Below are 26,700 nucleotides of genomic sequence, written 5' to 3' on the forward strand. Positions count from 1 at the left end.
ACCACAACTGCACACACTACAAATTATCACATAAAATAGCGTCAAAGTAAAGATGAATAACAACGAAACCAAGCAAACTGACAAACCGCAAACCTAACCTAACATAATACGAATTGAAACAACACACGGGAAACAAATAAACTCGAGCTGTTACGCGCAGTCTACGTAAGTCACGAAACTTGTGTTATAAATATGCTACCACATTTTTCTAATTATGTCTTTATATAACAAAGGCAAATGAACTAACGCTTGAGAAGGATTGGGGATTGAGAGCAAAATTTAACTAATGCCGAATGTTCCATAAGCAAAAATAGCAAAGGGTTGTTCGTCTATGTTTCCGAGATCGAAAGGGAATGTTTCGAGTAATGTTTCAAACTCTCTTCAATTGTAACGTTTCGGCTATGTTTCACTAAATAAGTTTTCAAGTGCTACATTTCTGTAATGAAACAGAAACGTTTCTAGTTAATGTTTCAAATGTTTAGTAAAACATCTCATTTGCAACGTTTCATTTACGTTTCGTGTTTAGTGGGACATGATCAGCGTTAAAATCTGCCTCCTTCTGATATACAACGGATAAGTTCATATTTATAACCTAATAAAATGTACATTAAATTGTAATACTAGACAAATAAAGTAAACATAAATACTTGCCTTAAAATTTATTTATGAAATATTTGAAACCTATAAAATAACACAAAAGTCAAATAACCGCAGATTGCTAACAAAATTACTAGTAATAATGGCAAATAAGACAAATGTTCAAATGAATGTGTAAACACGAACGGCAATGTCAAAATTACCTTGTCTCGGAGCTTACTGCTTTCGTCGCTTGGTGCGCTTGCATCTTAAAAATTATCACGGATAGAAAATTGGAAAACCTGGTCTACAATCTGGGGAAGTTATTTTGTGGTTCTATGCCTTTTTCAAATTTTGTAGTTCTGTGATTAGTTGCCAGGTTGGTTAAACTGTTAATTTTTTCGATTTTATAATTTACATTTTACCATTTTACACTGATTTTCTAGGTTGTAAATGAAGAGTTGATATGTTTACTGATATTTTTGAAATGAGAAAAGAGAAAGATGTGACAATTTAGGATTCTAAATGATTTACTAACTGATATCCAAGGTTTTCTCGTATTTACTATAAAAAGAAATATTCATAAAACAATTTGATTTTAGATGATTACAATGGAAAATAATAAAACTATGACATTCCAAAGTACAGAATTATCTTCAACAATGTTTCAAAAATTATTTGAACAGAAAAAATCCAGCAGATTTTGTGATGTTACTCTTTATGTAAACAACAAAATAATAAAAGCTCATCGTAATGTTTTGGCTTGCAGTTCACCATACTTTGATTCCATACTGAAGCACCATAAAGTTCTAAGAGAACAGTTAACTGTGTCCTGTTTAGATAGTGAAATATTTAATGCTGTGCTAAATTTTATGTATACTGGAGAAATCACTATAGAACACTCCAATGTAGAGGAATTATTGAAACTTGCTGATCATTTTATATTAACCAAGGTTATAGAATATTGTATTGAGTTTTTAGGAACAAAATTGAATTTAGATAATTGTTTATTTACGTATTTTTTAACACAACGATTTAAATTGAAACACCTAGGTAATATAGTAGAAAATTGGATTATTAGCCACATTGATGAGGTTTGCAAAGGAGAAGAAATCTTAAGGCTGAATTGCAATGAACTCCAAGAACTTTTTAAAAATAAGGTGTGTGACATTATTTTTTATGAATACAATTTACATAATAACTTAAAATTGTGACGTATATGTCTTGTCTAAAGCAGGGAAATGTATCGTCTGATATTTCGTAATCCAAGAAAGATCATCTTTTGTGATGTCACCTACTCTAAACAAAATAAAATACGTTTTTACTTTAAATATTTATTATTTTGGCATTACAGGTGTTTAATCATACATTATACCTTTTTAATGCCAAATGAAATTTATAATAAATGTGCTTACACATCTCATTTTTAACGCAAATGTAAAATGTTTCTCTTCCAAATGTGCTAAAAGAGATACCACCAAAAACAGGGATAAATAGATAGTATGTTTTCCACCTAGGTTTAGTTTTTTATTATTTAAAGGATAATCTTTCTTCATACCTTTGAAAAGAATTGTTAGCATTAATCTTATTCTATAACTGACGTTACTCATTCTCTCAAATGTCCTAATGATATTTTTGATAAACAGTAACATTCCTCATTTGTGTAACAGTATTTGCGAGTGTTTGTATTTGTTAACATTTTCTGTTTAATTCATATTGTCAATGTTTTATTTTAGAATTTCATTTTAACTACTAACAAAGCTTTAACAGTCCTATCACAGTGGGTATTAGTGGATTTAAACAAGAGGGAAAAAGATTTTGATAAATTAATAAAGTGCTTTCCTACTAACAACCTTGAACCTGCTGAAGTTTTCAAACATTTGGATACATGTATATTGTACGTAAAAAGTGAAATGTCTTTATACAGATTTTTAGATTATCTACTGAGAAATAACTGGATGTTATCAAATTTCAAGACAAAATATGATGCCCTCCAAGCAAAATTTGGACAGGTATGTTAATAAATCATTTACTTGTTGCATTATAAATTATTTTATTTTATTTTATTTTTTTTTAGATTCCCCTAAATGAGAAACCAGAGTTTGATGGCAAACAAGATAAAATCATTGTATCAGAAAGAAACGACTCTAATTCTAATCAAAATAGTTTTAGCTCAGTATTAGTAAAAGCTCGATTAAAAAATAGGAAACAACTCATATTAAAAAGACTGATGTTATTTGGACTTAAACCAAGTTTGAGAATGGCCGCCTTAAAGATGTTAACTTGCAAAAAGAAAAAAATTTCATTCTCAGAAAATGATAAAGATGAAGTTGAAGGTAAAAGCAATTTATTAAGACCACATTAATATTTCAAATATTTTTATTAAAAATATTAATGAAATGAAGTATGTATGTATTTTACTATACAGGATGTTAATAAAATACTCTGCCAAACTTTAAAGGTGGAATCTACAATACAAATCAATAAAAAAATAGTTCTTAATATACCTCATAAGATATTTGACTCAAATTTATGAAACTGGTATTAACTGTTATGGGCAAAAATTTGCAGAGTTGGTACACAAATCTGTCAACCATAGTGGACATATAAAATCCTAGAATTTCGAAGCCACTGAATATTTTGGAAATCTAAGTGCATTTAATTTCAGTTGCTATCCAAAATATTCAATAGTGTTAAATACTAGAGTTTTTAATGACGATGTTTCGCAGTATCTGTGCAACTGGGTTGTTAGTTTTGTGACCATACTTAATTAGTTAAACCATTAGATTAGGGTTGCCAGATGTGCTCGAAAAAAAAACCTGACAGCATTCCAAAAAAAAACAAATTAAATAAATAATTCTTTTATTCCACAATGAAAAACAAACGAAACAATATTTACACCTAAGTAAAAAAAATGTCAATAATGTTCAAATCTTTTTCATTTTTTAATATATTTTTCATTAGATGTCGCTGCTTTTAACAACTCTCTATTACCTGATATGTTATTTTTGAATTCAGTGCAAGTGCTATTTATGTTAAAGAAAACGCAAAGCAAATAAATTCGTTTTCCGCGCGCTGTTGCCGCTGTTACCGTTTTTAGGCAAACATTTTTTCCCAAATTGTAGGATATTTTATGAATTCAACAAAAAACTGGACATTTGCTTGTCCGGTTTACCAAACTTTTTTCAACCGGACAGGCATCAAAAAAACCGAACTGTCCGGTTGAAAACCGGACATCTGGCAACCCTACATTAGATCAAATTTGCGTCAAACATCTTTAACACTCTGTATATGTTTCAACTGCAGTTGAGGAAGATCCGGATGAGAAAGTAGGAATAAAATGCCCAATTTGTTTTACAACAATAAATGACAGTTTACTTTTGGAACAGCATCTGGCCTTAAGCCATGCCAAAGATGTTACTTACAAATGTGGAATATGTTCATTTGTTTGTCAGTATCATGGAGATTATTTAAATCACATGAAGACTCATTTTACTGGACCACCATTTAAGTGTGACTATTGTAAGTATAATTATTTATATCAACACATACAAGGTGTTTTCGTCAAACCTCTTCATTTTCGAGATAGGTACAGCGTGTTGAAGTTTCCAAAATAAAAATATTTTTTTCTGATTATCTTGTTAATGGAAAGATAATAATTTTTTTTGTACAGGAAATATTTCTTGAATTGCTTTCTAAAAGTGTGGCAATTTTCGCGTTGATGGATTCACCAGTGACCTACTTATAGGGTGCATTTTACTATTTTAATAATAATTATACATCAATGTCATAATGGCTATATTACACCATTTTCAGAATCATTAGATATTTTAAGAAAAACTATTTTCCAATGTTTTTACTAAATTGCATGGTTTTCCAGTAAAATTTTAATAACTGTCGCCACAATTTTTTTGGACGAAATTAAAATGGTTGATGAGAAACTAGGGTACAATAGTTTATTAATGGTAACATAAAAAATTTAAATTTGTAAATGGAACATTAATTGGACAAAACATAAATCTAACTGCTAGTTTTTAAACTAAAGATGTTGAAAGTGAGACCCATTTTCTTGAATACTATCTCCTTGTCGATTTATATTGGACTGCCAAACGCTTAATTATTGATTTTGCTGTATGTTATTACAGATGATTTCTATTCACTCAATTAATTCTTCCCTATTATCAACGGGGGTAGAATAAATTTTATCTTTTATAAAATCTCCAGTAAAAGAAAATCAGGAGGAGTGACGTGTTGCAAACGGGACAACCATGACACTGATCTGTCACGGCCAGTCCATCAATTCGAATAAGTTGCATTAAACCATTTTCGAATGATTAGTCGGTTTTGAGTCGGACAGCCATCAGGCTGAAACCGAGTATTTCGCCTTGAACGTAGATCAAATTTATCCCACATACTCTAGGAAAAAAATTAAAGAAATCTTTTTAATATATCGAGATTCTAAAAATTTTAAGACATTGGTGTGTCATTTTTTTTAAAGAAAATAGTAAAATGCACTCTGTAAGTACACCACTATCAATGTGAAAATTGGCACTGTTGTAGTTTTCATGCAAAAATTTTTCTTTCCATTCACAAGATAATGGGAATTTTTTTTTTAAGAAACTTCAGCACTCGAAAACGAAGGACGGAAACACTAGAATCTATTATAATAAACAAAATTTTTAATTTACTTCAAAATTAAGCTCTTTAATATGGTTCTATTTAAATTAAGAAAAGTGACCTTTGATGATACTCATTAATATATCCTCAGGTTCATTATTTTTATTGACTATGAGTTATTTTAACTTTTGAAATAATAAAGTAATGAATGAAAATCAGAGTACAACTGATTGACAGGAAATAGTTTGCTACTGACTTGACATGAGACAATTTTTAAAAAATTGTAAAAGTATTTTTTAATTCAACATTTTTTGATCACAATGTTTATTAGTGCACTGGGAGCAATATCAATAGCCAAATATTTATATACTTGTGAAAAAGACACTTAGTGCAGAAAATGTAAACAGTGAAAGTTAAAGAAAAATATTTAATAGTAATTTTGTTTTTAGTGCTTTCTAACACACACTTATGATACTTTCATTTGGTTATATCTTCTATACTTTTTAAATATGGATCACTTAATGTTTGCAGCATTGTAATCCCGAAAAAACATTTTAACAAAATATGAAAAAATATACATTTAAAAATTCATCAAGTTTAGGAAAAATACAAATTACAGTCAAACTATCTACAATAAACTTATTCATACTTTATCTAGATTACTGATAATTACCTACCTGTCTTTTTTTAGGTGATTTTAGTATAGAACAAATTTCCAGATTAATATCGCACAGGGCCCAACATCTGGATGAATCTATATATCAATGTACATTTTGTTCCTTCAAATGTCGTTTAAAACAAAACTATATTTCACACATGAAACTACACACTCCAGACAAAACATTCAGATGTGAGAGTTGTACAAAATCGTTTCGTTTCAAACAAAATCTAGAATCCCATATGCTAACACATACATCAGAAAAGAACTTGTCCTGCGATTCTTGTGGATTTCACACTAAATTTCTCAGCCATATGATTGCACATAAAAGAATTCATGCAGGTAAGTAATAATTAATGTCTTTTAAGTTAATATTATTTTAATGTTTTTTTGATTATTAAGTGATTATTAGCATCAGGATATTTGAAAATAACTGTGCTTTTTCTTTCAATTTAAATTGTTCTTGGCTTTACACAGGGTGTTCTAAAAGTTCGTCAGGAAACTCCGGGAGGTAATTTCACAGATTATGTGATGAAAATTTTTTTCAAATTGTCAATAGGGTTGTTGACCAAATTTCAAAAAGTAGATAATATAATTCTACACGTACTAATTAGTGTGTATGCACAATTAGAGATTGAGAAATGCGTCGGAACAGTTTTAAAATAATTATTTAAAACTGATTTTTTTATAATATTTCAAAACCGCTGTGACGTAATAAGGGGCACCTTGTAGTGAAATTATGTGTAGATGATTGCGTAAAGGAAAAAAATTGGAGGAAGAAGATGCTCTTTCAACACTGTCAGTAGTGTCAGTCTGTAAGTGAAATTGTCGCATAAAATATTTTCAAGTCTACGAGTTATTTTCTTAATTTTCGAATTCCTTTATTAAGTAAAATTATTATTTAGTAATAATCATTTAATATCTTCCCTCCCTTAGAATTAAAACAGAATGTGTGAAACGAGATTTGTGAAAGCTACTTCGCAAATTTTACCGAAAATTGATATTTTTATGATCATGAATTGAATTTTTAAAAAGAGACGACCTTTTTAATATTGGCGAAATCAGAGGTATAAAAGCAGTCAGGTAAGGATTAACATATTTAATGAATGATTTTATTGTCTTTATTTATAATATAAATAATAAATATAAATACCTATTTATTTACGGAAAATTATAGTGCAGTTCGGGAGTCTTATGGAGATAATGCAATTGGCTATGTGGAATGTGGAATGTGGAACAAAACACCACTTGAATTTTATTGAATCCATTACAATCAGGAAATTAATAATAACTATCACAAATACTCTTAATTGATAGACTGCTGTCACTAGTGTTACTACTGTCACTTTTGTTTAAAAAACAGGAAACAAGGCATCAGGGTTTGATGAACAATTTGGATATATTCTTCTTCAAAATTATGCAATAGGATCTCTACTAGCTTCTTGTTCAATTGCCCCTTATGACGTCAGACTATAGTTTTTAAGTAACACAAAAATTCATAAATGATTACCACAAATTTATCATATATTTAAAATTTTACTATACAGGCAGGTTCTTTTATATAAAATCTTTGTATCAACAATTTATATATGGTTTGTTTTTATAGTCAACAACCCTACTGTTTGCAAGTTACAGTTTGTCAAAGTTCAATTTTTTTTATTTTTCTTTTTAAATATCTAATTTAATTCAAGTTCGATTAGTATCTCATTAAGCACACCCACTGAGTAGATCAGGCTCTATTGGACCGGTCAGAGAAAAGTTTCATTATGTGCCACTGGAGGGCACTTTACCTAGAACTCAAAATTTGTTTTGTTCATAACTTTTTTCTTGTTAGACATCACAGAAATTTAAACATTATTGAAAAGAGAAACTATATCAAAAATGTGGTGTCTGACACTATAACATTTTACAAACTATATATGTGTATGTATTGTTGATAATTAATTATTATATAAATTGTTTTAAATTTAATGAGACACAAATCAACTGTAATCTTGGGATGTTAAAATATTATCTTGGCTTACAGACTTCTGTGGCCATTGTCAATTGTTGAACAGTTTTCAGGCTGGTTGCCTCGATATTTGCTTCTGTGTTTTAAAATAAAACTGTTTCAACATTAATTATTGACTACAGGATGCACCACTTAACACTTCCACTTCCTAAGAAACTAAGACATGTTTTAAGTCCCAACCCAACTAACCATAAACAACTGATATTTTCTTTATCTTTTAACTTGTGCTGGCAAATTTTGTTGATAATTATGTTATGGAAATAATTTCATTTCATTACAGTTTCTTTTCTTTGTCTATAATGAGCTGTAGCTGTCACATTTATAATGGCTGTAAGAATTAATCAACTATGGTAACATAATGTTTACTACAAATGATTCACTACAAGGATCGCATAGTAGATAAGTAATCAGTGCCACTTTTTTAAAACACCTATGGTTTTTTAAATTTTATATTTTTGAAATGTTTCATCATTTTCAAACGAAATGCAATTTGTGCAAAATTATAATAAAATTAAAGAATTATGAGTTAATGGCGGAAAACTCTTTTAGTATACAGTAAAAATACACAGAATTAGTTAGTTAATTGAGTTAATCTTCATGCTAGCCGAAGTAAAAGATTTCAAAGAACAGTGTGGATGGAGATGGAAGCCAAGAATTTCTGACAATCCTAGAAGAAAATTATGCCAATTTTATATAAAATGTTCCTTTGAACATCAGGAGAGATTCTTACTTTCAGTTAAATAGTTTCTCTTCATAAAAATAATAAATATTATTTTTTAATTCGGCCAAAACTGTACCACGCCTCTGTTTTTGTGGTGAATCATTTGTAGATCATTTAAAGTACATTATGTCACCACAAGGTAATCCCAATTTGATTTTGTTATTACTTGCTGTTTTTTAGATATCAAGGCAAAAAAATTAATGTTTATGGTATATTTTATGAATATGAAGGAAAAAAATTAATGGCAAAACAATTTAGGATCTATTAAACTATCAAATTCAATATATGTGGCGCTCTCTAGGTGTTAAATTAAAATGCCACATTATTGTTTATTATAAAAAAAATTGATTAAAATGTAATATTTTAGTGTCTCAAATTTACAGTTCCTCTATATGTATCTGTTAAAAAAAAAAACAATAAAATAACATTGAAAAAGTTTGTTTTTAATGTGTGATAATTCAAAACTATGTAAATCTTCCCTTCATTTCTACTATACGTATAAACATTTTTTCATTAGGTGATATATACAGATGTTCATATCCTCATTGTAAATATTCAACTTCAAAAAAGAATCAGCTGGCGAGTCACGCAAAAAGCCATAATGGAGTTCGTCCGCATACATGTGGAATATGTGGAAGAGGTTTCATGGAAAAGTCACATCTTGTGCGACATGAACGGATACATCTAGAAGAAAAGCCATTTAAGTGTTCAAACTGTGACTATGCTAGTTCCAGACGTGATAAGCTAAAGGAACATTTCACCAGACACCATGGTGAGAATGCCTCTGCTAAAGTTCCATATAAAGCCAGGCCGTTAAGAAATACCAGCACAAGGCCAAAATCACAAGTAAGTTACAAATTTTTGTCAAATATAAAAATCTTGTTCAGCAAGTGTAATCTTGTATGAAAACTTGAAACATCACACTTTATACAGGGTGTACTTAAATTATTTCTCGACATATAAATAAAAAAATAAACACCCGTTTATATAAATGTTTTTTCATAAATGGATAATAAGGTATCTTGTTATTGGTGATATCTTAAAACTTTTTAAATATAGCTTATTCATATTTCAAACAGACTTAGGGCTTCTAATTTAAGGAGGATCGGGTCCTATGAAAAAATGTAGCCAATATCATATTATTGAGATATATTATTTTGGCAATGCGAAATCAATTTCTATGAATTGTAAAATTATTTATCGATTTGTTTTTGTTTTTAAATAATGCCAAAAATTTAACGTAGTTTTTTACGGGAAATGCTACGATATATACCCTTACAATCGAATTATGGGTGAAAAAATGCAAATGGTAAGACGAAAAAATATATACATTTACCTGAATAATTAATTAATAGATAAGAGAAAGAAAAAAGTAAGTTACCACACATTTCACAGAGAAATAAATTAAATGTGAAGGAGTAATGGTATCAGCGCAATAGAGTATGAATGAGGTTAGATGACGGGAAATTTAAAGAAATGTTTTGATAAGCAAATTAAATTGGTCATCAGAAATAGATTACATTCAACTTGCGTTTATTTGTGTAATTCAATTCTATTGCAATGATTCCCGGCACTCTTCATCCCCCTTACTAGTCCAAAAGCTAGCGATGAGTCACTCTCTATAATTTCGACCACGGAGTATACATATATATTGAATTGTAGAATACTTACCTAAATCGCTTTAAACCTTATCCAATAGCCTTTGGAATGTAGCTGAAGCGGAATGCAAGCCAAAAGGCATTTAAACGAATTTGGATAATCCTTTCGGAACATTAAAAGCGGTTAACGGTCGGCTTTCCGGTGATAAAGGAATTTGCCAGTATCCCTGTTTTAGGTCAATACTGGAAAAATATGTCATTGATCATAGGCAGCGGATATGCATCTTTTATAGACACTTCCTTTAATTTACGGAAATCTATACAGAAGCGGCGTTTGCCATCCTTCTTCTCAGCCAAAACAATTGGTGAGCTCCACGGACTATCGGATGGTTGTACAATCCCGTCGGTTAGCATTCTCTCTAATTCATCATCAATAATTTTCTGCATTGCGGGATTTCTAGGACGATACCTCTGTTTTATAGGAGTCGGATCCTTTAAGCGAATAACATGTTCAGCCATGTTAGTGTAGCCGTGTATCTCTTTAAATGCAGTGAATTCTTGTTCTATGAAATCGGCAATTTCTTTCTTCTGAACTTCGGATAAACATAACAATGGAAGAGTAGGGTACACCCTATCTGTCTTAGCGTATATAGTAATCTGGTTGGTTCCTATATCGATGGTAAAGTTATATTTGGTGAGAAAATCCATTCCCAATACACAGTCTATAGTCAACGACGGCATAAGAAGAAAATCAGCTGCAACAGTCGTTGACAACAGTTGCCCTCGGATGTGAAACTCCTCGGCAATGTTATCCAAAATTCCATTGGCTAATTCTGCTTGTATTTCCTGTTTTGCCAGATTCGGTAAATTCTCCATTTGCTTACAATATTCGGCCACAACAGGACTGATTGTAAGATCTCACCGATCCTGTATCAACTAAACCAGAAAACGATCGGTGATAAATGTCTATATTTACTCGAATGCGGTTATTCAACCAGTTACTTGCATTAGTACTGGTAAACAGTACGGAAATGGTTAATGGTTCGGAGGCCTTGATTGTCGGGTGCTGGGCTGGCCTCGCGGAGTTCCAGCCCCGACGGCATTTCCCTGTGTCGCGTGGCTCTGGTTAACACATCAGCAATGTCTAGTCTGTACTCCTTCCCGTCCACATCGGGAACAGAATAAGCGGAATGGTCCTCGGCATGTAAATCTCGTATGTCCTATGGCTCCACATCTACAACAGATAGTGTTCGCATCCTGTCTGGGTATTGTTTGTGAACGGTTATTTGTCTCGTGGTTAGGGCGAGAATTCGGTCTGATAGTTCTATTGGGTCGTGAACAGAGGCGGTTTTACCATAAGAGCTGCGGAGCTGCAGAACACATAAAATTTTATGTATTTAATCATATTAAATATCAACAAAATATTTAAAGAATCCAAATGTACTCGCGCTAAAATAAATCTAGGAGCTTATATTATTATTTATTGCGACGCGAGCTACGCTCCTTAATATATGCAACCTCATATACAAAATGTGTGGACAGCGAACAATTATATACGTCCTTTGTTTTTATTGGCTAATCAGGCAAATGACCCAGTACACGAAGATAGGGGCTTTTGCGGCTGCAATAGCGACAGCCACTGCGCTGCAATAAATACAGTAATATTTCGTACGTGGTATGTGGTGGTTTATTTATGCGACCGGCACGTGTGAGTATTTTCGTTTAGGCGTCTACGGATATTATAGTTATTAAAATGAATAGCGTTTCGTTTAAAAAAAACTTTATTTGCTTGCCTTATGAGGATAAACTAAAAATAAAAGAAGTAAAAGTTATAAAAAAATAATAATGTATACACAAAAGCAGAGTGGGTGTGCGGGTGTGATTTAAAAAATTCACCGTTTTGTTTTCCGTGCTTACTTTTCGGTGGGGATAAAGCATGGACAATATACAGTGTGAAAGACGAGACAGAAAATTCGGACAACCCTGATGTGTTTCGTGGACTCATAAATTTTAGTGCAGATCTTGACGACATTTTAAAAGAGCATCTAGCCACATAGGTATGACCGAGATTTTCTGTGATTGTACGGGGAATTAGCTGTATGGACCCGGATTTCGGATTTGCACGTATAACTCCCGGAATATAATATAATGTACATATATATAAAAAAAGATAAAGAAAAAATCATAACACGCCGAGGAAAATTAAAATTCGTTGAATCGTTGGTAAATTTCACAAACGATTTTTTTGTTTATAAACAATATTCAATAATTTAATAAAATATATTTAGTTTATTCCAATTTATTTATACCGTCAGTAGGTAATTCGTAAATAGATATTTCAAAAAGGTATCAATTTCAAAAATCATTCTTGTGAAAATCTATATTTTTTTTATAAATTCATTGTTCCTTGAAATACAGAAGTGCCAGGAAAACGCGTGACCTTGAAAATTTTAAAATTATTCGCCTGCGGTACCATTTAGAGACTCCGGGCACTTAATATCCCGGAATTCAATTCAACAAATGTAACAACTCTAAGCAGAACACATTCAATCAATGTTCACGCGCCGCCACTGGTTGTGAATCTGCAATGCCAGCATTTCGTACAGGCTCAGTCACTTTTCTTGTTTTGTTTTCTTTTCTTTGTCTTTTTGTTTGGAGTTGTTCGTACTCGTAGGTTTGTTGCACCAAATCAGAAATTGTTTCTACCTGCGTTCTTCGGATATATTGACGATATTTGGTCCGCAAACGCTTATAAATGCAAGTAACTTCTCGTTCGGCTGAAAATCCTCCATGTCGTCGTATCATAGTCTGCATTTCTAGAATAAAATTGCGGGCAGTTTCTTGTTTAGTTTGATACTTGGAACTTATCATCTCTTCTAAATTGTCCCGGTAATCGGACGGATAGAAGAAAGTTTTAAAATCTTGCACAAAGTCATCACAAGTACTCCAGTTATGTTTATAGTTCATATACCACTGGTATGCTTTTCCCTGAAGCACCCCTGGTAAAGTTTTCAGTAACTGTGCATCGGTAATTTCGTATTCGCTCTGCACCTGTTCTAGTCTTTCTAGAAATGATATCGGGTCTGTTTTGCCATCAAACACAATGTTAAGTTTACGTATTTGATTTAGTAGTTCGAAAGCTGATATTCTCGGTACTTCGGGGATCGATATAGTCAGTTCGGAGGGTGCAGATCGTGCTACGGGAGCTCCATTGAGTAGGAACCTTACGATGCGCCGTCTCATCACTTCCACTATGCCTCCGGTTTCTAGATTGAAAAGCTTAAGCTCAGCTGTCAATGTTTCTTTATTTAGTTTGTAAACCCATCCTACCCTAGGATCAGTGATTTCCAGGCCAGCTACAGTTTCTTCGGAGTCAGAAGGCATTTTATGATAAAACTTGCTGAACAGATTTCGGGCTACACCTTCTTCCTGATTCTCACTTCAAATTGTGGGAATTTTTAGCTGAGGGTTTTTTTTTATTTAATATCTCGGTGGGTAATTGTCGGATGCAGTCGGAAATAGTCGTAAACGCTTTCCTGGAGCCAATTATGTTGAAAACGACACCCCACTTGAATTCGGGTGTCTTCGTAAATGTTCGGTTAAATTCGGCTTTTTCGAGAAAATGGCGGATCCACGGTACGAATGCTCACAGTAACCTTTCTTAAGGATTAGAATGGTAATATATTGATCTCTTCTCCTTTATCCCTCCTCTCACAGTTGTTGATACTATGGTCCCTGTTTTGCTCTTGTCGTTATTCCGGTCCCTGCTCGGGCGCCAAAATTATGTGGTGTACTTTCGGGGTTGGGTCGCAGGCGCCGAACTAGTACAGTCACTTTTCACAGTCCGGGTTCACTCGGTGGAGAAGTGTTTTCCAAGGTTCGGGAATATTACAAGACTCAGTATAAATAAAACTTTTATTTTCCAAAATAAATCGCAGTCTGTAAATACACCCATATAACTTAACATAAACACCGGGATACCTATTGTCACGAAGGCAATACATATGTCCTGACGGTGACGACGCCGAGTGCCGCGGAAAGACCTGCTAAACACCCAGAGTCGGCCACGAGGTAGACGTCGGCTACCGCGGAAAGACCTGCTAAGCACCCGGAGTCGGAGTCCAGGTGTGTACCTTACCTTGAGCTCTGCGGAAGAGACCTGCTAAACGCTCTGGTTAGGACACCCAGAGGAGGGTTGAATGCCGTGGAAAGACCTACTAAGCACTGCCTGGTGTGGGCGACTCCATTGCTTTTATACAGAACGGCTGGTAGTGCCGTGTGCAACTTCAGTCGTTGAAACAGCGACTTCGTAGGCCATGTGCAAAATCGCGGTGCATCAAACAATTATAGTACAGTGGGAGCAAAATAAACAAAAGTTCATTACTGAAAATGTAAATAAAATCTGAAAATCCCGAAAATAAAAAAAAGTTCATTACAATCTTCTCTACAATAGCTTTTTTCCTCATTTTGTCATTTTCTGTTCTAAACCTCAAGCACTTGTATTTTCTTTTGGTCGCAAATTTTCCTTTCCATCGACTCTGTTCTTTATCCCACATTTTAGAGGTTAAAGCGATCAGCTATGTGAATGATCACATAGCATATACATGACAAGAACTGACAACTTACAAATAATAAACTCGGTATACTCGTACTGTTGCTGCTGTTGCCAAGTTTCTGTTGCAACTCGTGGTATTTATTTATGCATATTGGATAAAAAAATTATAATTGAGAAATGGAAATATATAATTATAAATATTTTAAACTCAATTTTATTCATTCACAAGCAAGTATCTCAATCTATTTTCTAGTCATAAAGACTATTTTTCTTCGCATTGGCAGCAATCATTTTTTAACATGGTAAATATAAGGCCACATGATCCTCCTTAATAGTATTATTTAATTTTCATGTCATACGTAGAGTAATTTTAATATTTTATTCATAGCTTTTTTAATTTAAGACCCCCTAAAACTCTTTTAATGTGGGATTTGAATTTGCGTAAATTAGTGTCCGTAATACGTCCGTATGCCCTAAGCCTAAATTTAAAATATGGATAAAATATCTTTCAAGATTTTTGTAAGATGTCGCAGAAAAACGTGATATCTATCATTCCCTTTTACAAAGTATATTGGTCATTTCTGAAAATATTAGGAGCGAAAATATTAGACTGATCATTATTCTCAGCCATTTAAAAAAAATGTATGTGCTTGAGAGTAACATGTAATAAAATCTGGTGGTCAGTTTTAAATACTTGTACACAGTTATAAAATATAATTACATATTGCATCATTAAGAAAGTTCAGAAAATTCTCTTTTATTTCAATACTTCATGCTTGCCTAAACATAAATAAAAAAGTTCTTCAAGTTCCATAGGTATACAATAGATGCTAAACTGAAGTCAATAAAAATATGACTTAATTTTCTACTTATATATTTTTTTGTGTGAATGTAGAACAAAATAAGTCTTGATATATCACAACTATTAGTATGCAAAATGGATTCATCACAAAATCATTTTGAATTTGAAGTTGCACATATTCCAAATTGGCTTCAACAAATCTCAGTTGTAAGTTGTTTAATTCTTACATGAGATTTGTTGTTATTTATTGTGATTAGTCAACGTCAATGTTGAAAATATTATTTTTATTGACTTTCATTTCTGATTACCAATAAATAACCGTACCCTAGCAATTTAAAATATACAGTTTCCCATAGAATTCTTGAATAGTAAAACAGGAACCAGTCACATTGCTATGAACAAAAAAAAAGTTTTTATGTTGATGGGATATATAAATATAATATGTAGGCAAATTATTATCTGGTAAAAAAACATAACTATATAATTTTAGTCATCTCAAGATAATCCACCAGTAACAACTACAAATACAAGTAATGTAAATTTCACTCCGACAAACAGTACATCTACTACCCCAGGCACACAACCGATGGGCTCAGAGATCCAAGAGTTAATTATGCATCATCAAAATCACACTACACCATCTACAGGTATGTCAATTTATATTTGTATATATCAACAATATATTTTTCTTTACGATTTTCTAAATCCAACTATGTTCTTTGTTGTAATAAGTCCAGTAATAAAATTAATTAGGCTTAAAAGATGTAATAGAACAGGGCATGATGTGGTCATTATGCTTATCAACAAAACCCTACAATGAGTACAACATGCATTGCTCTTAAATAATAATTTCAGCCACCAACTTAACTGCAATCAATTCGAATTATCATCATTTTGGGGACCCAACAGATTTTCACCACCACAATCATGCCCACAACATCCACAATCAAATTTTAACTTCAGGACATAACCAAAGAACAACCAGTCAGCATCATAACAATAACATCGTCAATCACCATATGCTTGCTAGAACTAACCCATCAACTGCAACATCTACAGCTGCAGCAGTTGCGGCGGCAATGATGTTAGATCCTAGATTTCATCACAACTCCACGGTGAGTACCATGATACATATTAAATAGCAGGATAAATTTCATTTGAGGCCAGTACCCACATTTTGTAGTCTCTTGAAAGAGCCGCATGCGGCTCGCGAGCCGCGGTTTGTTGACCCCTGGTCTAGGTCAAAGGCAGAAAGTTATATAAATATTTTAGACATAAGTAACTAACTGTTATATGGTTTAAAAGATCCATATTAAAAATGATTATCACTGAACCTAGAAATTTGACAACATTTTTATTAAAAGTATTTCAAACTGTCATTCTCCAGAATCGAGCTTGAGCTATAGAAATTATTGACATTTCAACCGCAAGCTCTTCACTCACAAATTTTGAGATGTTACTATTTCGCAGCTTTATTTGTGTATGCATATCTTTTGAGTCCCAACGAATCCATTTCATATTCTTCTGACATGTACTGTACCAAAATAAATGTATAAAGCCACGCTAGAATTTTGAGAACATCGATTTTTGGATAATTTAAAAAATGCTTTATTATGTGAAAAATGGAGGAAAAAAGTTTTAGGCGGGGGAAAAATCGGGAACGCGAGTTTTTTTTGAGGTGGACCATAACCACTCGCAGCGTACTGCTAAAATGCTTATTGTAACTCGTGAGAACGCGCGCGATAGTTAGCTATTATAGAGGCCAGATTGAGTCTTGAATCAAGTATACAGGGTGAATTGACGCTGTGGCAAAGTTGATTTATAGCTATAATTGAGGCAAAATATTTCAAAATAAGTTCGGGTGGAGGGGCAAGAAAGGCATATTTTAAAAATAATTTGATTTATACAAGGTGATTTGTTTTCGGAGGGCTGACCAAAGTTGTATTTTTTAAATGGTATTTGATTGGATATTTATATTTTACATGGAATTATGCAACTTTTTCATAATAGGTACTAGGTATGTGTCAAAAATCTGCCATTTCCCAGATATTAATATTTTCATATAAAAATGACATTTTCGGCGTTACACTTGATCGTTACTGATATACTCGTTTTTCAAGATAAGTACTATCTGAGCAATCGTCATACTTGTTCTAGGTAACTAGGAAACAGCGATAACTTTATTCTTTCCCCTGAATTATATTATGTAGCTCTGAACAAAATTTCAGGTCGATTCATTCAAAACTGTTTGAGTAATGTTTCCGCCCAATTAAAAAAATAGTGGTTTCTCGAAAAACGCTTCTAAAGTTCTTGTTGCCATTCAGCATAAGAAATTCATTATATGTATGTTATATACGAAAATTATTTAAGAGTATTAGATATCAGGTAATATGACACCATAGATAACACCTTCCTCGAAACAAAGCATTCTCATGTGAAGCGCAAGAAGAGCAGTAGATTCTAATCATAAGTTATAATCATAATTTTAAGTGAAAAATTAATTTTTTTAAAAAGTGAAAAGTGATCTGTGATCTAAAATGTATACCTTCAATCAGCGATGTCTGCATCATATAATTGGATTTTTATATTGATATTTTCTTCATTATCTTCTTTTCGGCATGATCTGAGACTCAATCTGGCCTCTATGATAGCTGTCGCATGCGTTTATACAAGTTGCAATAAGCACTCCTGCAGTGCGCTGTGGGTGGTTGCACCTCAAAAAAACTTTTTTCCTGTATTCTATATTCTTCAAACATCGTTGAAATCATTTCTCCGAAAATTGATTATTTCAAAATTCTTGTTTTACCCCTTAATTCTTTAGAATAAGAACCAAGAAATGGTTACACTCACTACTGATTAACTGACTAAAATAATTAATTAAAGTATAAATGCAAATATTTTTTTAGGTATCATATCCTTCGACAACGCCTGTTTCAATGGCCATGGCTGCCGTTCAGTCATCACAACAAATTCAGTCTTCTGGCCAACCATCTGAATATCCTTTACAGAACTGTATGACACTGTTCTAGTCAAATAATTGTATGATTATTTAAATTATATTTTGTTATTTATCATTATTACTATATTTTTGTTGATTGTTTTTATTATAAATATTTATGTGTTGTTTTTATTTATTATATATATTATACTATGCACCAGTACATCTACAATAAATAAATGTATAGAGATCTTTACTTATCTATTGCGTATTCTTTATGCATATCTGTGCAGAAATTAATAGTTAAAAAATTTTGGTTGTTAAAATTAACTATACTCCGTGGTCAAAATTATAAAGAGTGACTAAGACATAATATAAAAACACTATTACCATAATGCGTATAAAATATAAAATGATTTTTATATGGTTCAATATTATTTATCTTTGTGCCGCTCGCTACGCACATTGATAGAATCTATAATCGTCTAGAGACCGAGTTACACTGAACGTCGATCTATATTCTATCTCTGTCTTTTGCACTTGGTAGGGAATAGGGAAATGCTTTTTTAGTGGGTGTAAACGGACTTGATTTAACCCGTCCTGAGAAACGTCATAGCATAAGCATAGACGAGGGGTCTAATTCCATGGCTATAATAAATTTATTAATTAAAAAAACACAATTGGGACGTTTTAAAATGCTGTAATAATTAAAATGGATCTAAGTGCCTGTTATAGCAAACCGTTAAAAATATTAGATGTTATGTTTTATTATCTTTTTTCATTATCTTCTATATCTTGTTGCCTATTACGCAGACATGCCAATGGATTTTCGTTCCCGGCACGCTTCATCCCCCTTACTAATCCAAAAGCTAGCGATGAATCACTCTCTATAATTTCGACCGTGGATTATACATATTTCCATTGATAATGATATTGTTTTCTTTGTATTTCTTATAGAGTGTTGTCTTTTTGGGAAACATTCAGAATTCTAAAGTTATATGCCTTTTATATTATCCAGAATAGAGAACAAACAAAGAAATTAATCATATCTGATTTTATTGTTTTTCAAAATATTTTCCATGAGTCAATATAATTTTGCATGTGTTTGAACCAATTTTCGAAGCACTTTTTCTATTCTGATTGAAGTACATCTAAAACGTTGACCTCATAATTTATTTTTGATGTGCTCGAATAAAAAAGTTTGTGGGTGCCAAATCAGGGCTGTATGGCAGATGACTCATCATTTGTTCCGATCGATGGGAGATGGCCTGGCTGAGCAGCACTTCCATTCTTATGGCAAAAAATGGTTCGACAATGTTTTTTAATAATTTTGTTATATACAGCATTAATTTTAACGAAAAAATAGCGAGAAGTTATTCAACATCCCGATACATAGGTATCTCAGAAACGGTGCATCCTAATAATGTGTTTGTATAATTGTGGCATTCGACTTACTATAAGCTAATGCTTTTTTCCTCTAAGAATATATTTTTGTAAGGCCTTTAGTATCTTATAACAAAAATTATTAGTCCAAATCCAAAATATGTATATGAACATTTTTCGGGTACCTAATGAAATAGCTTCAATTTAAATGTCTCTTGAAAATGAAGTGTCTCCAGACATATTTTTATGAAAAATTATAATATAAATATGTTGTATGTATGTTTAATATTATTAATATTATTATACTATAAAATTTTTATTAATTTAAAAGATCATCGCGTGTAATGTAAACACGCACACAAATGTTTAAGGCTCTACAGATATTCCAAACTAAGTTTGTAAATAATTTCCATGATGATCTAATTTGGATATGGCTTGCACCAAAAATGTAGTGTTTAGGAAGGATCAATCATATTTTTCCCATGGATAATGCAGTTTAGAATGTAAAGAAATCAAAATAAGTAGATAGAAATTATAGACCAGGCGGTATCTGTTTTGGTTTGGGTGAATCGTATATCCACGGAGATTTTTGGCTTTTTGGCTTTCAAATATCACTAGAAATGAAAATTTTTTCTATGCGCATAAAAAAAACGTGGGCTTAACTTTTGACGGCACAATATGTTAAAAAAATTGGAAAAATGTCATATTTTTCTTCCTATTTAATTATGTATCTTTTTAAGAGTTGATTTTAGGCGAAAATGGAAGAGGAAAAAAATGTTTGTAATTAAATTTTTTACAATACATGACTGGTTACAAATCGAATGAATCATGATTATTATGGTAAAAATCGAAAAAATCACAAAAATGGGGTTAAAAAACAATACTTTTTAGGGAATTTTTTTGGTGTATTTAAATTGGGTGTAGGACCTTTATACTTGGCTCAAGAAAACTTCATGTTATGTAGAATCATCACACCAAATTTCATCAAAATCGGTTCGATAGATTTTGCATAATAATTTTGCAATCCAGATTTTGAAAAAAAAATTGCAAATTTTCAAAATTTTGCACAGCAAAAACCAAGGCCCTTAGATACTTGAAAATTTAATCACATATAGAAGGGCTCTCAAGCTTTCAAACTTTTTTTGAAAAATTCGAATCCGTCAATTAGGAGAGCTCTGGCGCTTGTTTAAACATTGGTCGAATTTTTGTACTTATAAACAATTAGAACTTTGTGAATATTCAATCAAATCAAATTTTTTAAAGCAGGTTTTAAAAGTTCCTGGAAAGACGCTTCTTTTTTAAAAAAAAACAGATCGATTGATCAATTAGTTACGTAGTTATAGCCGATTCAATTTCGAGCAGGCCGAAGCGGCCGCGCTCTCTGCTTCCCCCACCACCACCACCCGTACGATTTTATTGAATTTCTCGCTTGCATAAATAACTTTAAACACGTTTTAAAGTAGGTTGCCAATGAAGAAAAGTATTGTAATCTTAGACCTGGTAAGTACTCGGAATACCAAAGGTATTTTTCGAAAAATTAGCCCGGATGTCCCAGTACATTTAGTGTAAATGACGGCTATAACTACGTAACTAATTGATCAATCGATTTTTTTTTTTTTTAAAGAAGCGTCTTTCCAAGAACTTTTAAAACCTGCTTTAAAAAATTTGATTTGATTGAATATTCACAAAGTTATTCTAATTGTTTATAAGTACAAAAATTCGACCAATGTTTAAACAAGCGCCAGAGCTCTCCTAATTGACGGATTCGAATTTTTCAAAAAAAGTTTGAAAGCTTGAGAGCCCTTCTATATGTGATTAAATTTTCAAGTATCTAAGGGCCTTGGTTTTTGCTGTGCAAAATTTTGAAAATTTGCAATTTTTTTTTCAAAATCTGGATTGCAAAATTATTATGCAAAATCTATCGAACCGATTTTGATGAAATTTGGTGTGATGATTCTACATAACATGAAGTTTTCTTGAGCCAAGTATAAAGGTCCTATACCCAATTTAAATACCCCAAAAAAATTCCCTAAAAAGTATTGTTTTTTAACCCCATTTTTGCGATTTTTTCGATTTTTACCATAATAATCATGATTCATTCGATTTGTAACTAGTCATGTTTTGTAAAAAATTTAATTACAAACATTTTTTTCCTCTTCCATTTTCGCCTAAAATCAACTCTTGAAAAGATACATAATTAAATAGGAAGAAAAATATGACATTTTTCCAATTTTTTTAACATATTGTGCCGCCAAAAGTTAAGGCCACGTTTTTTTTATGCGCATAGAAAAATTTTCATTTCTAGTGATATTTGAAAGCCAAAAAGGCAAAAATCTCCGTGGATATACGATTCACCCAAATATGGCTTTTTGAAACAGATACTGTCTGGAGTATTAGATAATTCCTTCATCCAAACGTGCATAAGAATATTAGGATCATGCTGTAGATACTTTTTATTCAAAGTGTTTCAATTAAAATAATATGGACCCATAATACTAATGTTCATACAATGAAAGCATCCAAAATAACTTTCCATATATTTACTAATAATAGATAAAATTAAATGCAATTTCAGAGAAAATTTGATTTACGCACTGTCTTTTTGAATTCCATGCCTACAGAGTTCAAAATTTCAAACTAAGTATGTGTATCATTTTTCAAAAATGTCAAAATAACAACTGTGTTTACCAATGTAAGAAAACAAGGCAAAAGAGTTCAATAGGTGTATACTACCTGCTTTGGTATATGTTGTTAAAATCACAATACTTGTTTAACATAAAACGTCCACATTTTAAGAATCTTTTCATCTTGTCTTCTCAAACTGCACATTGTAAATGCAAACAGTTCAAAGTATTATACAATTTTTCGTTAACATTTCTTAAAATATAATTACATCATTGAATTTCAAAATTTTATGCTAATGAACACAATTTTGTTTATAATCATGCACACTAAAGTCAAGACTACATACATTTCAAAAGTGTTGTTAATTCAAACGACACTGACTATATTTTATTACATTAAAAATCTGCTATCGTTAATAATCGTAGTATTATTTTTAATTTGCCACAATATTTAACATTTCATAACTTATAAATACACAGATACAGATATTTATTATTAAAATAGCAGACAACAAAAACAACAGTCTTGAAAATTGAAAAATTATAAAAATTACTAGGCCACTTTACTATGAAAAATGATTACACTGCTTGTCTTCGCAAGAGGGATCTATAAAACCTTCACTTAATATATCTTTCAATTGTACAATTTCCACATCCCTGTTATAGTTTAAAGAATTTGAATAATTAGCTCGATCCAATAACCAACTTTGATTCTTCTCAACTTCACTAGTAACAACCAAAAACAGTTCTTTGTCTTTGCAGTCTAATTCATCTCTTAAATAGCTTAACAGATCTGTTTCCTAAAAAAATTTAATTCTATAATTTCTAAAGAAAATTGATAAAAATTACCAAAAATAGTATATCCACCGAACAATTAAAAAAAAAATCTAGGACTATCAGGTCCCCTGATTTTTGGCCAAAATGGCAATATCAAATAAAAAATATTTAGTGTACAATAGGACAGAGAACCGAGATCACCAACGAGAGTGAATGAGTATAGAAATTAAGTTATTTCCTATTATACAATATTATCAGATTTTGTAAATACTATTACGTAAAATTTAAGTAGGTATATGGAGATTTTATGAAAAATATATTTTTTATTATTTATAGAAGCTTTTGCCACCAAATTGCAAATTTATTCAATTTAACATGAACAATCAATTTAATTCGAGATAAGTCAAAGTAAAGGCTGATATTAGCCTACAAATTTTGGCGTTTCTAGGCCGTCAAGATCCAGGTCACATTATGATCGATGCCCTTAGATCCTATTACGCATTTATCATTACTATTTATTACATTTATTACTTCTATTACCCCATTATAACTGTTTAAGCAACAAATTGACACTTTTTAAGGCACCCTTTCTTAGATCTCATGGGTTCACCATGCCGCTCTCTGGATGCAAACAGCTTAATTTTCTGTAATGCCAACAATTAGACAAAACCGAAAAAAATGGTAAGAAAGTTTTAAAAATTATTGAAACCTGTTAATAAATATGCCAACTGGCTCGTGTAGAAATATCAGATCGATTGCCAATATAGTTTTTTTTTTTAATTATATTAAAAATTATGCTCTTATACACAGGCTCTTATGGGACTTGGGAAAAAACTTTAATCAAACGTAAATATAGCTCTTAAAAATGGTTAGGATGGGGAAAATAAAATTCTAATTAAAGAATTAAATATTACTAAACATTTTAAAACAATAAAAATATGCACTTACTATGTAATTATTGAGATATATAACGTTTCGACAAATTTGAACAAACATCTGATCCAATAAAAGGAAATATGACAACACTGTACGCTGTATTTAACGCTTCGACTGACACGCTACATTTGAATAGCTCGATTATAGACTATATAATTTAGTCGAAAATATATGTAGTAATAATTAATATTAAATAAATTTTTTGTGATCTAATGCAATATAATAGCAATTTGAAACAAAAATTGAAAGGATTTCTTTACAAAACGGACAGTATAGATGTTCTGTCATAATTTTCAATTTGACAAGGTGACGTCTCACTATCATACACTGAACTTTTTTCACTTTTTTCTCATCAATCCACATTCTGTTTCATACGCATTTTATATTGCTTTTCAGTCATTACTTTTCCTTTATATCTTGGATGTTCACTCATGTTTACGGAATACCTGCAAAGCACAGTTGACAGTAATGACAGTAGACCCAACTTTCACCACCATGCCATGGCAGTGGCAATGATGCCAGATTTCATCCATAATTTTACAAACTCCTAATGAATAGACACTTTTATTCAAATAAAAAGTTAATTGCCGTGTATAAATTTCATTCGTATATATTATATTTAGTTCGCTTAAATTAGTTTGTGTAAGGTTGGTACTACATCAAAACTACCGTATATAAGCATAGGCTTCCCTTCCGCACCGCCTGCCCCGCAAGAGATGTATCGAACCTCCTTAACCCATCTCCACAGAGGCTCTTCCCATTTTTTGATTTTTGAAGACTGACAGCCCTATTCAGGTCTCAAGCAAAATTCATTAACACAAAAAAATGCTTACTATTAAAACTGAATATCTAATACTGTCATAGAAGTGATTAACAGTTCTCATTAGTTTACAACTTAGCAGAAAGTATCCAACAGTATATTAAACCAATAAGATTCACTCACCCGTCCAATAATTTGAGGAGAGTCTAACTTAGAATCCAAATTATAATATAGTCCATCAATTTCCCTAATTGTAACCCAATGTCTACGACGCAAAGGTAATGTAATAAAACTTATTTTGTAATCTGTTGGCACATTTAGAATATAACCATTTATATTTTCTAAGTTTAAACAACTAGGGTCCCTGTAAATACAAAAATAAAAAAATTAATATAAAACAACACAAACTATTACATACAAAATGTGACCTAACATGAAATTTAATTTTAAGTAAAAGATACAGACAAGTTTTTACATGAATAAAAAGTTTCTAAAAACTAGATGATTTAACATCTTAAAAAGTGGACCCATTTTTGTTTGTATTAACCAATTTAGAAAAGAGTTTGCCTTGTCTCTAAAGATCTATGCTAGTGATGGTCCGACTAATGGGCACTATCGATTTAATTCAGCAAATAACTAGTAATTAGTAGATGTTAACAATCGAATAAATTTATATGAATAAATGTATATTAAATATGGGAACCACGAAATACCTTATTTAATTTTAAAAAGATTTATCAATAACTATTGTTTGCAATGTAATGTAACTATTGTCTGTCCTAGTTTCATATTATCTACTAACATTAACCAGCCACCACATCTATAGACATGTTAATCATTGCTATTTTCATTGGAATACTTTATGAACTATTTTAATAATTTGGTACTATCAAGTATTTCGATAATTCTTATTTGATAGAGCCCATCACTAAAATATGTATCTTTCCAAGACAGAGAAGAGAAAGTTCCTTACAAAAGACAATTTTCAAATAATTTTAACTTACTTGCGCTTATCAAACCAAATTGCCTCACATCCTCTAGATTGTAATGCTTTCATAATAACATTAATATCATAGTTCCCAAGACCAAGTACAGATTTATGAGGATTTATCCAATGGTCGGGTGATAATGAATTACAAATACAATCTAATTCTGCTTTTGTGAATGCATCTTTCGACTGAAATAAATTATTTAAAGCATGCAGAGCACATAATTCTCTAACTTGCTTTTCATGATAAATATCAGAAGTCATAGCAGTATTGCTAATAGTTGATTCTGAAATAAAAAAGTTAGGTTATATATATTATATTATTTCAAACATTGGAATCAATAATATAATTTATGTATTAGAATAATCACAAATTTTTTATCAGTTGTGCAGAAAGTAGGTTACCTTTTCTTAAATATACATTTTTTATGAAATCTTGAAATCGTTGCGTTGTGTGTTGTATATATTGACATTAACATTTGTGTTTTGATTGAGTAATGAGTTTGAACTGTTTGAAGTGTTTGAACATATGAGACAGGGAGACTAGATACTCCATGATATGAGATATGAGCCCTTTTCTTTTACTCATGATTTCGGAGTCATAACTTGTTACGATCCGATGGAAACCAATCAGATTGCTAGATTTCGGATCGTAACGCGTTATGATTCCGAAATCATGAGTAAAAGAAAACAGCAATTCTATNTTTAATAAAAAAAAGTACTTAAATACAATTACAATTACAGGGAAAAAAAGGG

The 26,700-nt window shown here is 31.4% G+C and overlaps 2 protein-coding genes across 3 annotated transcripts; one reads left to right on the plus strand and one right to left on the minus strand.

Moving 5' to 3' along the window:
• The first annotated feature begins 1,032 nt into the window (after positions 1-1,032).
• LOC108912798 (zinc finger protein 271) lies at positions 1,033-18,627 on the plus strand. 2 transcript variants are annotated; one of them, XM_018718181.1, is made up of 10 exons: positions 1,033-1,125; positions 1,179-1,736; positions 2,313-2,588; positions 2,654-2,912; positions 3,883-4,098; positions 5,885-6,193; positions 9,101-9,429; positions 16,029-16,185; positions 16,394-16,653; positions 18,445-18,627. In XM_018718181.1, exons 2-10 carry the CDS (start codon positions 1,179-1,181, stop codon positions 18,565-18,567), a joined length of 2,487 nt encoding a protein of 828 aa, XP_018573697.1. In that variant the 5' UTR covers positions 1,033-1,125; the 3' UTR covers positions 18,568-18,627. The 2 variants fall into 2 exon arrangements, with proteins under 2 accessions (XP_018573697.1, XP_018573698.1); XM_018718182.1 differs by lacking the exon at positions 1,033-1,125 and having other exon boundaries at positions 1,613-1,736; positions 2,504-2,588.
• Positions 18,628-22,218: 3,591 nt separating this feature from the next.
• LOC108912792 (josephin-1) lies at positions 22,219-26,469 on the minus strand. The gene is made up of 4 exons (XM_018718178.1): positions 26,350-26,469; positions 25,961-26,231; positions 25,140-25,320; positions 22,219-23,283 (listed from the first exon to the last, which is right to left on the minus strand). The coding sequence occupies exons 2-4, from the start codon at positions 26,206-26,208 to the stop codon at positions 23,050-23,052; spliced, it is 663 nt and encodes a 220-aa protein (XP_018573694.1). The 5' UTR covers positions 26,209-26,231; positions 26,350-26,469; the 3' UTR covers positions 22,219-23,049.
• Between the last annotated feature and the right edge of the window lie 231 nt (positions 26,470-26,700).

The sequence above is a fragment of the Anoplophora glabripennis genome, unplaced genomic scaffold (assembly GCF_000390285.2).
Source record: "Anoplophora glabripennis isolate ALB-LARVAE unplaced genomic scaffold, Agla_2.0 scaffold738, whole genome shotgun sequence".
NCBI lineage: Eukaryota > Metazoa > Arthropoda > Insecta > Coleoptera > Cerambycidae > Anoplophora > Anoplophora glabripennis.

What these genes read in the sequence shown, in the direction of transcription:
- LOC108912798 (XM_018718181.1), top strand. Translation starts at nt 1,179, where the DNA reads ATGATTACAATGGAAAATAATAAAACTATGACATTCCAAAGTACAGAA. An exon ending in TCCAAGCAAAATTTGGACAG is followed by an intron (nt 2,589 to 2,653) that starts GTATGTTAATAA and finishes ATTTTTTTTTAG; the next exon opens with ATTCCCCTAAATGAGAAACC. An exon ending in GCACAAGGCCAAAATCACAA is followed by an intron (nt 9,430 to 16,028) that starts GTAAGTTACAAA and finishes ATATAATTTTAG; the next exon opens with TCATCTCAAGATAATCCACC.
- LOC108912792 (XM_018718178.1), bottom strand. Translation starts at nt 26,208, where the DNA reads ATGACTTCTGATATTTATCATGAAAAGCAAGTTAGAGAATTATGTGCT. An exon ending in ATTTGGTTTGATAAGCGCAA is followed by an intron (nt 25,321 to 25,960) that starts GTAAGTTAAAAT and finishes TTGTATTTACAG; the next exon opens with GGACCCTAGTTGTTTAAACT. An exon ending in CTCCTCAAATTATTGGACGG is followed by an intron (nt 23,284 to 25,139) that starts GTGAGTGAATCT and finishes AAATTTTTTTAG; the next exon opens with GAAACAGATCTGTTAAGCTA.